This window comes from Saccostrea cucullata, unplaced genomic scaffold (genome assembly GCF_032062105.1).
Source record: "Saccostrea cucullata isolate Sc308-1 unplaced genomic scaffold, CSIRO_AGI_Scuc_v1 ctg16777, whole genome shotgun sequence".
Lineage (NCBI taxonomy): Eukaryota > Metazoa > Mollusca > Bivalvia > Ostreida > Ostreidae > Saccostrea > Saccostrea cuccullata.
Window position 1 is genome coordinate 1 of NW_026940348.1, and position 12,147 is coordinate 12,147.

The window sequence follows — 12,147 nt, forward strand, 5'->3', positions numbered from 1 at the left end:
GCCTGTCGTCGTTGTCGTCTTCGTCGTCGTTGTAGTCCTTGTTGTCGTTTTCACATTTTCATCTTCTTCTCAAGAATCACTAGGCCAGTTTCCACCAAACTTGCTACAAAGTATCCTTGGGTAAAGGGAATTCAAGTTTGTTTAAACGAAGGGCCACACCCTTTTCCAAGGGGAGATAATTATGAATTAGAGAAAAATTCATGGCATTTTAAAAACAATCTTCTTCTCAAGAACCACTGGGCTAGGAAAAATGAAACTCATGTGGAATCATCCTCAGGTAGTGTAGATTCAAATCTATTCAAATCATGTCCCCTGGGGGTAGAGTGGGGCCAAAATGGCCGATCAAATTTATGGGAAAAATCTTTTAAATTCTTCTTCTGAAGACTCAGTAGGGCAGGAAAGATGAAACTCATGTGGAATCATCCCCAGGTAGTGTAGATTCAAGTTTTTTTTTCAAATCATGACCCCCGGGGGTGGGTGGGTCCAAATGGCCGATAAAAATTTTACATAGGAAAGTATAGGGAAACCTTTTAAATTTTTTTTTTCAGGTACTTCAAAGTCATGCTTAGTGATATTTATAGGGAATTATCCTCAGGTAGTGTAAATTCTAGTTTGTTCATGTCATGACCCCTTGGGGTTAGAATTCAAGCCTCCCCATCCCAACGACAGTAATCTTTCACTTCTGATCTTATATGTGCTTTTTCCTAGTCAATTGTTAGGTGAGCGATGAGACCCCTGGGCTTGTTGTTTTATTTTCTGTGTCTGTGATGTAAGCTTGCTAATATATTCCTTAAGATCATATGCAGCATATCTAATTTATTGTTAATTTTTATAATAATATGTACACCACCAGATGCAGTTAAATAAAAAACTGTATACATTACAAAGATATGAACGAATATCGAACAACAAAATCCTTGACTGTACAAAAAAAAAATACTTTTAGCTGGTTTTTTCCGAAATATTTGTTTTAGAGTATATCATCATAAGAATTAGATCATTAACTTAGTGAAACTCTTCATTGCACGAAATAGGAAGTAATGTTCAAAACATCGTTACCCAGTGCGAATGATCGCAACCAATACCTATCTCAAGAAACGACACTCATATATATACAGTGTACTAGTAGTATCAATCTGCTCTTCTCTTTACGTAAATATGAATATTAAAATGCATTTTTTATTTTCTTTTCATTTAAAATAATTTATCTCCCTTAATTAAAAAAAATTGTTTTAATTATTTTAAATGTTTATTAATTTCATATACTTTTAACTCCATGGCACCTGATCACACTTCTGATGTTTTGGATGTCCGTGTTTGCATCGTTTTGAATAAAGAAGAGCAAAAATTGACAACTTAAAAACTAATTTTCCTGATATTTTCCAGAGGAAATTAAGAAACTACAGCAAGATATCCTTCCAAATGTTAAGGGTACGTACAAATCTTCATAACATACATAACTGTAGATTTAACAATAAAAACGTTAAAAGTTAATGAGTTTTCTGTTATTTCAGATGTTTGATAATTTGAATCCGTTAAATATTGACATCTGATATTTTAAGTATAACTCTGTTGACATTTACAATTTTAATATTTAATATCTAAGCACTTTGTTAATGATACTTTGCATGTACCAGTTGCAAACTGTAGTTAATAAAGAATAAAAAGAAAACTAAAAACTATATTTTTTCAGATAAGATTAAGAAACTACAACATGTCATTCCTCCAAATGTTAAGGGTATGTACAAATCTACAAAAAAATCATGTGTGACTGTAAAATTTACTATGAACAAAAAATTAGATTTATTTTTACGTTATTCTGTTGTTTCAAATATTTGAAAAATTGATTCATGAAAAATATTCACATAAAATGTTTTACATCTAGCAGTTTGACATCCATACATGTCCAAAAACGAATTTGATGTCGATATCGACGATATCGACAATTTCATATCTACATCGTATCGATATCGATCGTGATGAGCATTAATTATTTGAATACCTGATGCAAAATTTGAGACGTTTTTTACGTCGATGTCGTCGACAATATCATGACGATATCGTATCGATATCGATCCTATCTGCAGAATTTATTTTCACGTTGTGGTATGTAACATAATTTTACAAAGTCACAAGTGAAGTCAAAATTGATTCATTATTGGCATGAATATGAAAATAAATTATGATTATGAAACTTTTCGGTTTGTTATTGTTTTAGATTAGATTAAGAGTAAGATGTTGGGTTACTGTGAAAACTCTTAGAAATGTTTTAACAATCATGATTCGATATCGTCGATATCGACGATATCGACAGTAATGTAAACTTATTAAACACAGAAGTGTTGTAAAAATAAAGTTTTTGTATAAGGGTGAAGATTGGTAAAGTAATCTGCTGTTAACAATTATGATTCGATATCGATACGATATCGTCGATATCGACGATATCGATGGCAGGTAAAATCTTCGTAAAAGGAAAGTAATTAACCATAACCACATTCAAAGTAACAGGGAAGGTATTTACCAAGGGTTGGGCAAACATGATTCGATATCGAACGATATTGTCGATATCGACGATATCGACTCTTCAGGGAAAGATTTATAAAGAAAGTTTTAAGTAACAGTTCTTAAAAACAGCATATTAAGGACGGAAACTACAATTCTCGGAACAATCATGATTCGATATTGGCACGATATTGAGGATACTAACACTAAGGAAATAGTCTTAAAACAGGAAGTATTGTTATAAACACACTATAATAGAGAAATATTATAGAAAACTATAAGAAAGTAATGTGTCGATATCGTAACTACATCGTGTCTTGGACATAACTCTTGATATCTGTCAAAATTTTTTATCTCCCATTTCCATTTCAACAACAGCTGGACTCTGTTGGTCAAAACCTAAAAATATTAATGTTTTGAATATTTTAAAAAAATCATCTATTAAAAGAACTCAGTTATATGAAAGTAAGCAAAAAGAGAGATCCGTGTCAATTATGTTTCAGACTTGTAATTCCAGCTGCATAGGGATAAGTTAGTCATATTAAGAGGAATTCAAGTTAAATCAACCCAGATGGAAGCAAGTATTGCCTTCCTTGAACATAAAATTATGTCTACGGCGGACGTAACAGGTCGGCAGGGGATACTCACTCCTCCATGGCACCTGATCCCCCCTCTGATGTTTCGGAGGTCCATGTTCGCTCTGCTCCTTTTGTATTGTTTTATGGACTTTTGATCTTGAATTCTATTCATTATCTTCACATGTTTCATTTTAATCAGCAATAGTTACTTTAATTTATATTTCGACTCCATTTAACTTGAATTAAAATACACCACAAAATCTGACAGATCTTTTTCATATTAATTTGTTTAAATAATAGCCCTTTTGATAATTCGTAAACTCGATTACCTTGTACTTAATTAATAACTGATTCATCCATCAAATCGCAAAATCCTTTTATATTCATAAGTACTTCTGTCGGAATGATATTGAAACAACAGAACAAAGCTTTCTTGTAAAAATTAAATTGAGAAATGGATTACTGCAGTATCTAAATTGAACATGACTATTTTGTTATGCAATCAATCATGAATAACCTCAAAATTAATGTAAAATAAGCAATGGGGCTCTGAAATATGCTATAACTTAGAGGTTAACAAAAGAAACAGTGATCAATTTTATATATTTACATTCAGTGTAATTTTCTTTATGAATTTCATTAGAAATCCACGACGTTCAAATTTCTATAACACAAGCGAAACCTTGTCACCGTGCGTTAGAATACGCAGTAGGAACTACATGCATTTTCAATATTTCGGAACAACAAAATGTATATTGTTTTGAGTCAATTTCATTTAAAAAAAAAACTACCCTTTTAAAATTAATATAAAATCACAACAAATGTGCATTTAAATTTAATTTGTCATTTTTTTCCTCGCAATGTTTATTTGCGTTATTTAACTTTCCAACGTCACAAACGGCTTTCCAACGTCACGAACGGGTATTACGTTTATTAAGCACACCAATACCGAAGGGCGCTAAATTCACATTAAACATGAACAAAATAAACAATAATTTATGATATAGTGAAATTAGAGAATGTAAATATAAGCATTGAATTCATATTTTGGGATATCTTCGATCCTATAACACACCTGGCCGTGCCGACAAATTATCAGATCGCGCTAACGCGCAGTATTCAATTTGTCGGCACGGCCAGGTGTGTTATAGGACCGAAGACATCCCAAAATATGAATTCAATGCTTAAATATGCATTACACAAAAAGAACCATAAATTTGGATAAGAGTTGTCAAAAAATGGTATTTAAAAACTGTATATCAAATGAATTTGAAACTAGATAAGGTAAAATGATACATATTTAAAGTCGTGTACCTCAACAAAAACATTAGCTCTAAAGAGCCACTTTCCAACAACAAAATAATGTTACATAAAATACAACAATCATAAATAATAAACAAAAAACATTTTTTAACATACATAACACCACTACAATATCACTTTTACAACGTGATGCTTTACAATGACATAGTATTCATCACATTATATAAGACCAACAAATGAATAACATAACATGAACATTATATTGCAAATTTAGAGAACAACTCTCTCTCTCTCTCTCTCTCTCTCTCAAAATATTTTTTTTTCAATTTTTTGCATATAAGAGTATTTGTATATTTCCAATAATGGGTGTATGTTGTTGTAATTTGTGTAAAAATACAAAATTTCCAAATGACCATGAATGTACATGGACATTTTCGTCTACTTTGGGGTATCTGTTTGCTTTTTATTTACTTATGTCATTCAAGCTTGATAATATATATTTTAGATCTTCATGAAAAACAATTACTACAATGGAGAGAAGAAGATGAGATTTACAGTGAAACTCACACTTTCCAGGAAATGCTGAACAAAGTCAGGGGACAACCTTATATGACATTTGTTGGAGTCCCGGGGTCCGGAAAATCAGCAACAATTCATCACATAGCCCTGATACTCCAGGAGGAAGGATACGAAGTTATACCTATTATGGACATTAGTGAGATTTACCGTTATTGTGACTCTCGTAATCATCAGGTGTTTGTCATTGATGATGTGGTAGGTGTGTTGGGTCTTCAAAAGCAAAAGTTAGAGACTTTAGTTGACTATGAAAAAATTATTTCAGATCCTATCAAACGTACAAAGGTACTGATGTCATGCAGGGAAGCAGTGTTTAATGAATGTTACAAATCATTTTTCCTGAATGAGGAAAACATAGTCAAAATGTTTAGTTCAGAAAATACATTGAATGACGACGACAAAAAAGCCATTCTTCAGAAGCACGGCTTGGATAAAGATTTATTGTCCCCTTCATTACTGAGAGAAGTATCGGCGATGTTTCCTCTATTGTGTAAACTTTTCTCAAAAGAGGAGAAATTTAGAAACGATGTTGAAAGATTTTTTACCTGTCCAGCTGGATATATTTTAGAGGAATTAGATAAAATGAAAGAACAAAATAGATTACAGTATGCTACGTTGGTCTTATGCCTGTTAAATGACAACAAAATATCAAACAAAATATTAAAAGACACAGGAAATAAAACTTTCTGTGAAATGAAATCAAAAGCATTAGAACTCTGTAAAGTTAAGAGTTATACCGACGCTTTTGAATTTGTTGATGCATTATCAGTAATGGAGGGGACTTACACAAAACTCTGTGGTACTGAGTACACATTTATTCATGACTCCATGTTTGAAATAATTGCTTATCATTTTGGTTCTAAATTCCCAGATCTCATTTTACAATTTATGAGTAGCAGTTATATTGCTAACTCTGTAAAGCTTCAAAAAAATGAAATGCTTAAATTAGAGAATGAACAAAAGCAAGCAAGTGAAAATGACGCAATCAACAGTGAGAGTAAAAATGAAAAGAACATTGCTTGTAAGAAGGAGGGTTTTATTATAAGTGCTGAAAACGGTGATAGAATGGAGTCATTTGATCTCTGCATAAGGATAGGGAAGGATCAGTATTCTATGTTAGCAGAGCGTTTATACAGGGATATAGAAAATATGGAGCTGTATGATGTTTTTATGAATAATATTTTGAAACACTCTAAGGTATGTGAAGCTTTTATTGAGGTGTTAAAGACAAAGCCCTACACAGAGTTAAAGTCTTTATTTCTGTCTGTACAGAAAGATGTGTCTAAGGTAGTGAGTAAAGGAAAGCGTGTGAGGGAGGGGATTGAGAAGAGGGATAAGAGAAGCAGGGAGTGGAGCAGACAGAGGGTACTGGTGAATGCGAAGTATGATAATAAAGAAATAACATACATGTATAGTGTGAGGGTTATCAGTTGTGTAGTTTACTACGGACACAATAAGATTTTAGAATATATTTTAGACCAAACTGATTCGCACAAAGAAACGCAGTTTGAGTTCTTTTTGAATTCTTTTAACCTTACTTTAATTTATTCAACAAAACAAATGGAAAAGAATACTGCAGCAAATAATCAAATAGAAAATTTATGGACATTTACAGACCTGGACATTGATGGATCCATATCTGAACATCAGCGCTTAGTTTTGCTGAGCTGTTACAATGGAGATTTAGAAACTGTCAGAATATGTATTAAATATATGAAGAGAAATACAATTTATATGACATTTCCAGGTATAGATTTTAAATATGTATTGGGTGACAAAGCACTTGAGGCCTCGTGTGAGGGTGGGCATCTGAGTGTAGTGAAGGAGCTGGTAGAGGCAGGGGCTGATGTCAACCCACAGGGTGTTGATTATACACCACTGACTACAGCTTGTAAAGGTGGATATACAAGTATAGTGAAGGAGCTTATAGAAGCCGGAGCTGATATCAATCGATCAGGTGTGTATTGTTTTCATTTTACACCACTGACAGCAGCTTGTAAGGGTGGATATATAGGTATAGTGAAGGAGCTGCTCGGGGCAGGGGCTGATGTCAATCGACAAGGAAAGCATGGAATAGGAAAAGAAACACCATTAACAGTCGCGTGTGAGTGTGGACATTTTAATATAGTAAGAGAGCTGCTAGAGGCAGGGGCTGATATGAATCAAAAAGGAGGGTATGGTACGCCATTGACAGCTGCAGGTAAGGGTGGCCATCTAAATATATTAAGAGAGCTGCTTATGGCAGGGGCTGATGTAAATCTACAAGGAAAGTATGATACACCATTGGTAGCTGCATGTGATGGTGGACATCTAAATATACTAAGAGAGCTGCGTATGGCAGGGGCTGATGTTAATCAACAAGGAAAGTATGATACACCACTGACAGCAGCATGTAAGGGTGGACATATAAATTTAGTGAAGGAACTCATGGAGACAGGAGCTGATGTCAATACACACGGTTATATAGATACGCCTTTAACAGCAGCAATTAAAAGTGGAAATATGATTATAGTGAAGGAGCTGCTTAGGGCAGGGGCCGATGTTAATCCACAAGATAAGTTTGGTACACCACTGATAGCAGCATGTGAAGGTGAGCAGGAGAATTTTGTGAAGGAGTTGCTAGATGCAGGGGCTGATGTTAATCTACATAGTACACATAAAACTCCACTGATAGCAGCATGTTATGGTGGACATATGAGTATCGTGATGCAGCTGTTAAAGGCAGGAGCTGATGTCAATCTTCAGATTAAATCTTGTACATCACTAATAGCAGCATGTTGGGGTGGACATGAAGGCGTAGTGGAAGAGATTGTTAATGCAGGGGCTGATGTCAATTTACGTGGTACATGTAATTATTATAACTCACTGAAAGTGGGTGTAGGAAAGGTGTTCAGAAAGTTATTTGATAAAGAATCTTATTCACCACTAACATTAGTATGTGGTGGTGGATACATGAGTGGAGTTAAAACTCTGCTTAAGGCAGGCGCTGATGTTAATCCTCAGGGTGAATATTTAACACCACTAATAGCAGCAATTAAGGGTGGATATATAAGTATAATAAAGGAGCTGCTAAGTGCAGGAGCTGACGTAAATCTACAAGGTAAGCATAAAACACCACTGATAGCAGCATGTGATAGTAAAAATATGAATATTGTGATGCAGTTGTTGAACAGAGGGGTTGATGTAAATCTACGTGGAAAGGATGATACACCACTGGTAGCAGCGTGTAAATATGGACATGTGGTTGTAGTGAAGGAGTTACTACAGAAAGGGGCTAATGTTAATCTACAATGTAAGCATAAAACACCACTAACAGTAGCATGTGATAGTGGACATATGAATATTGAGTTGGAGTTGATGAACGCAGGGGCTGATGTAAATCTACATAATGGATTTCACACACCATTGACAGCAGCATGTGCGTATGGACATGTAGGTGTAGTAAAGGAGTTACTACAGAAAGGGGCTGATGTCAATCTACACGGAAAGCATAATACACCACTGACCCTTGCATGTAGGAATGGATATATGAGCATTGTGGTGGAGCTGCTTAAGGCAGGGGCTGATGTTAATCTACAAGGAAAGTATAATACACCAATGACCGTAGCATGTAACAGTGGATATACAAGTATTGTGATGGAGCTTATAAAGACAGGGGCTGATGTCAATCTACAAGGAGAGTGTGATACACCACTGACGGCCGCATGTGAAAGGGGGCATAAACGTATTGTAGTAGACCTACTGAAGGCAGGGGCTGATGTCAATCTACGAAGAAGGTATGATTGTAATACACCACTGACGGCCGCATGTAAAAAGAGACATTTGAGTGTTGTGATAGAGCTGCTGAAGGCAGGAGCTGATGTCAATCTACAAGGAAAGTATGATACACCACTCATAACAGCATGTAGGAAAAATTATGTGGTAATAGCCAAAACACTGCTAGATGCAAAAAGTGATGTTAATATGCAGGATAGGTACGGAAATACCCCTCTCTATATAGCTTTTGTAAATATAAATAAAATTTTCATCCCTGTTATACTACAATTATTTTATATCTATGGCGCAGACTCAGCTATCAGTAATAAAGAAGGTATTTCATCATTCTTCATTGCATTAATTAGATACAAAACTGGTTCAGTAAAAGAATTAATTAGAACTGAGAAAGAAAATCAGATAGATAGATTGAAATTACATTCGTTTGAATGTTTGGTAAATATTAAACACAGTGACGTGATGACTGATAGTAAGGATGATGTGGTGGTGACACGGAGACGTGTGTGGCGTATGAAGAGTTGGGGAGATTTATATAAGGAAATCATAAGAAGTGATTGTAAGGGTTTATAGCATCTTGTATATTTGGGTCTGGATGTTAATCAGTGGATACAGGTGTATGATAGTAATGATTCTGATGTAAGACCTCTGTTGTTCACACTGATTGATGAGTGTTATGTTTACGAAAGTTTAGTGAATAGGGTGAGGTTCCTACTGGAGGCGGGGGTGGACGTCAATGTCAGAGTGAAGTACAGAGAGTATGATTCTGTGTTAGACAGAGAGGGTGTGTCTGTTCTAGAGAGGATACGACGACTGGTGAGTGAGTGCTGTAAGGATGAGGGGAAAAGAGATGAAGTGTTAGATTACACGAGAGTGATCAAGGAGGTAAAGAAACATGTAAGACGATATTCTGTGTAGAAAATTTACAAAACTCCTTATACTTCTAGTGTAAAGTCTTAATTACTATTAGCGTACATATAACCCTTTTGTAAAACACAGAAGGGTAATTGTTTTGATAGGATTCAAACGTGTTATTAATACTATATATTATAGGATGAACATTAACGTGTATCGGTTTATAAAACGGAGAATTATTTACTAAGACGTAATTGGGCGAAAATAATATTTTATGTGGATTCATGTTATTTGATTAGACTGGTGAACTTCCGTTTATATTTATCATTCAAGCTATTTACACTAATTTTAATAAATATGTATTTGAGTATTTAGATTTGTGAATGATAGATTTATATTTGTTGTTTATCGTATTTCAATGTACATAATTATTTACATAAGAAAATTTAGTTTGCATGTTGTACATGTTGTTCAATGTTCATCCATTGTTTAACAAATTTTAATAAAATAATCAATATAGTAGAACCATTTGTTCAATTCTACTTGGCACTGGGTGAATATTTTGATGTCACGTGTCTTTCCATTTTTAATATCCCCGAAATCTTTATTTACCGAAAATAAGATGGACTATTCATGATGTCTTGATGCTTGTGTCACTTTTTCCAATCTTTTTTTTTAAATTAAAAATTAATTTTTTTTAATTATTCGTATTTGAAAGTTTAAAATTTTATTTGTTTTTTTGTGTTTTTGTGTTTTTGTTGCTGTTACTGTTATCTGCATAGAATATAAACGAGGGATGTTCAAAATTTCTTACGGACATTGTCAATCTTTGATGTTTAAATTTATCTTTTTTTCAAAATCAAGATAAGTACCTTATCAATGTAGCAAACTTGGCGACATATAAATTTCAAAAACATACCCAAAAAATCGAGTTCCTTGAAAAAGGTGTCCCTAAAGTATTTATTCTGTATGGCCCAATATCCATACATCAAAATTTTTCTTTCATCATACATTTATTAGTATTTCGTTTACAACTAGTCTGGAATCATTTTTATACCAAGTAACATAGTTTCTATCTCTTTCCTTGATAGCACTGAGTCCAATGATTTGATAAGATTTTTACGAATACCTAGAACTGAGTATATCGGCAAAATTATGAGGGGGCGCCCCCAACCCTTTCCCCTTCCCTGGGTCCTACAGCCATGCATAATTTCTAACAATTTTTCTGACACATTTTTTTAAAATTATTTATATTCTGTTAAATTTAATAGTAATGTGCTATGAAGAGATCGAAGCATTTCCTTGATGTCGTTTGAAAAGGATATGGAGATAACGAACAGTATTCAATCTCAGAGTCCATAAAACAATACAAAATAGGAGCAGAGCAAACACGGACCTCCGAAACATCAGAGGTGGGATCAGGTGCGATGGAGGAGTGAGCATCCCCTGCTGACCGGTCACATCCGGTGTGTGCTCCATGTCAAGTTCAGGAAATAAAATAACGGAAAAAATCAGTCATCAATTCAGTTTATAAATACTGACTAACAATTGGTATGAAAAATGTCAGTCAGCATTTGACTCAATAAATTGTATTTGCTGACAATGTCATCATATCGACCATAGAACTTACGAAATGATGACTTTAAACGAGATTGTTGATATTCTTGTTTCATAAACTTGCTTGTCAATAATCTACATCGTTTTAGAAATTGTTCATACGTAGAGCATGTTCTTGCATATTGAATCAACTGAGATATATACTCACCGTATGTAGGTGATAAAGGTATAATGCTGCATAAGTAAGGGAAGTTCACGATAGATTTAAAGTCATCACGTTTATCATATAGCTTAGTTGCTACATAACCATTAACGTCCTTTTCATGTAAAATATAAAAATATGAAACATATGTGTCAGACTTTGTGGTATCTTTTATCTCAAGCTCACCAGGATATACAGTATCTATGTAGGAATGGAAATTACCATTGCTCATTGACAATACGTCGTCGATATGTCGAGTTGAAAGCAACAGCAAGTGTTTTCTTCTTTTCACGCATAATATTTTGCACAAATTCTGCTTTATATGAATTCAAAAAATCGGTCTGCTAATAACAGAGCGCAATTTGTACCCATGAGAATTCCAATAGTTTGTTGGAATACCTTGTCTCCAAAAACCACATAGATATTGTCAATCAGAAATTCAAGCATATCTTAGATGTCAACTTTAGAGTACGTGTGTGTGCAATCAGAATGTTTTTTAAACATAGGTAATAAGAGATTACAGAGCTCACCTCAACAAATGTTGTCTTTAAGTAAGGCAAAGTCAGACAATTCACAATAACATCAGTGAATAAAATATTGTTTTAAAAACACAAAAAGTGTAATGTAAAATTTATGCAATTTTGATTTGGTGCTTTGGAATAGACCTATATAAAAACTTCAAACTAGTTCTTCATCATGAAAACGTAATTTAAATCCAGCATCTGAAGCAAGTTTGAGAGTTTTCATCCCTTGATGCATCATTTGTGCAAATTTGGCTTAAATAAGTCTTATAGTTTCTTGGTAATAGACCTGTACCCATAACTTTTACGAGATCCATTATCT

The 12,147-nt window shown here is 34.0% G+C and overlaps 1 protein-coding gene across 1 annotated transcript; it reads left to right on the forward strand.

The window, feature by feature from the left end:
• Window positions 1-1,325: 1,325 nt before the first annotated feature.
• Window positions 1,326-10,256, forward strand: LOC134255149 (serine/threonine-protein phosphatase 6 regulatory ankyrin repeat subunit A-like). The gene is made up of 3 exons (XM_062737657.1): window positions 1,326-1,431; window positions 1,694-1,738; window positions 4,849-10,256. The coding sequence occupies exon 3, from the start codon at window positions 4,923-4,925 to the stop codon at window positions 9,261-9,263; it is 4,341 nt and encodes a 1,446-aa protein (XP_062593641.1). The 5' UTR covers window positions 1,326-1,431; window positions 1,694-1,738; window positions 4,849-4,922; the 3' UTR covers window positions 9,264-10,256.
• Window positions 10,257-12,147: the final 1,891 nt, after the last annotated feature.

What these genes read in the sequence shown, in the direction of transcription:
- LOC134255149 (XM_062737657.1), top strand. Translation starts at nt 4,923, where the DNA reads ATGCTGAACAAAGTCAGGGGACAACCTTATATGACATTTGTTGGAGTC.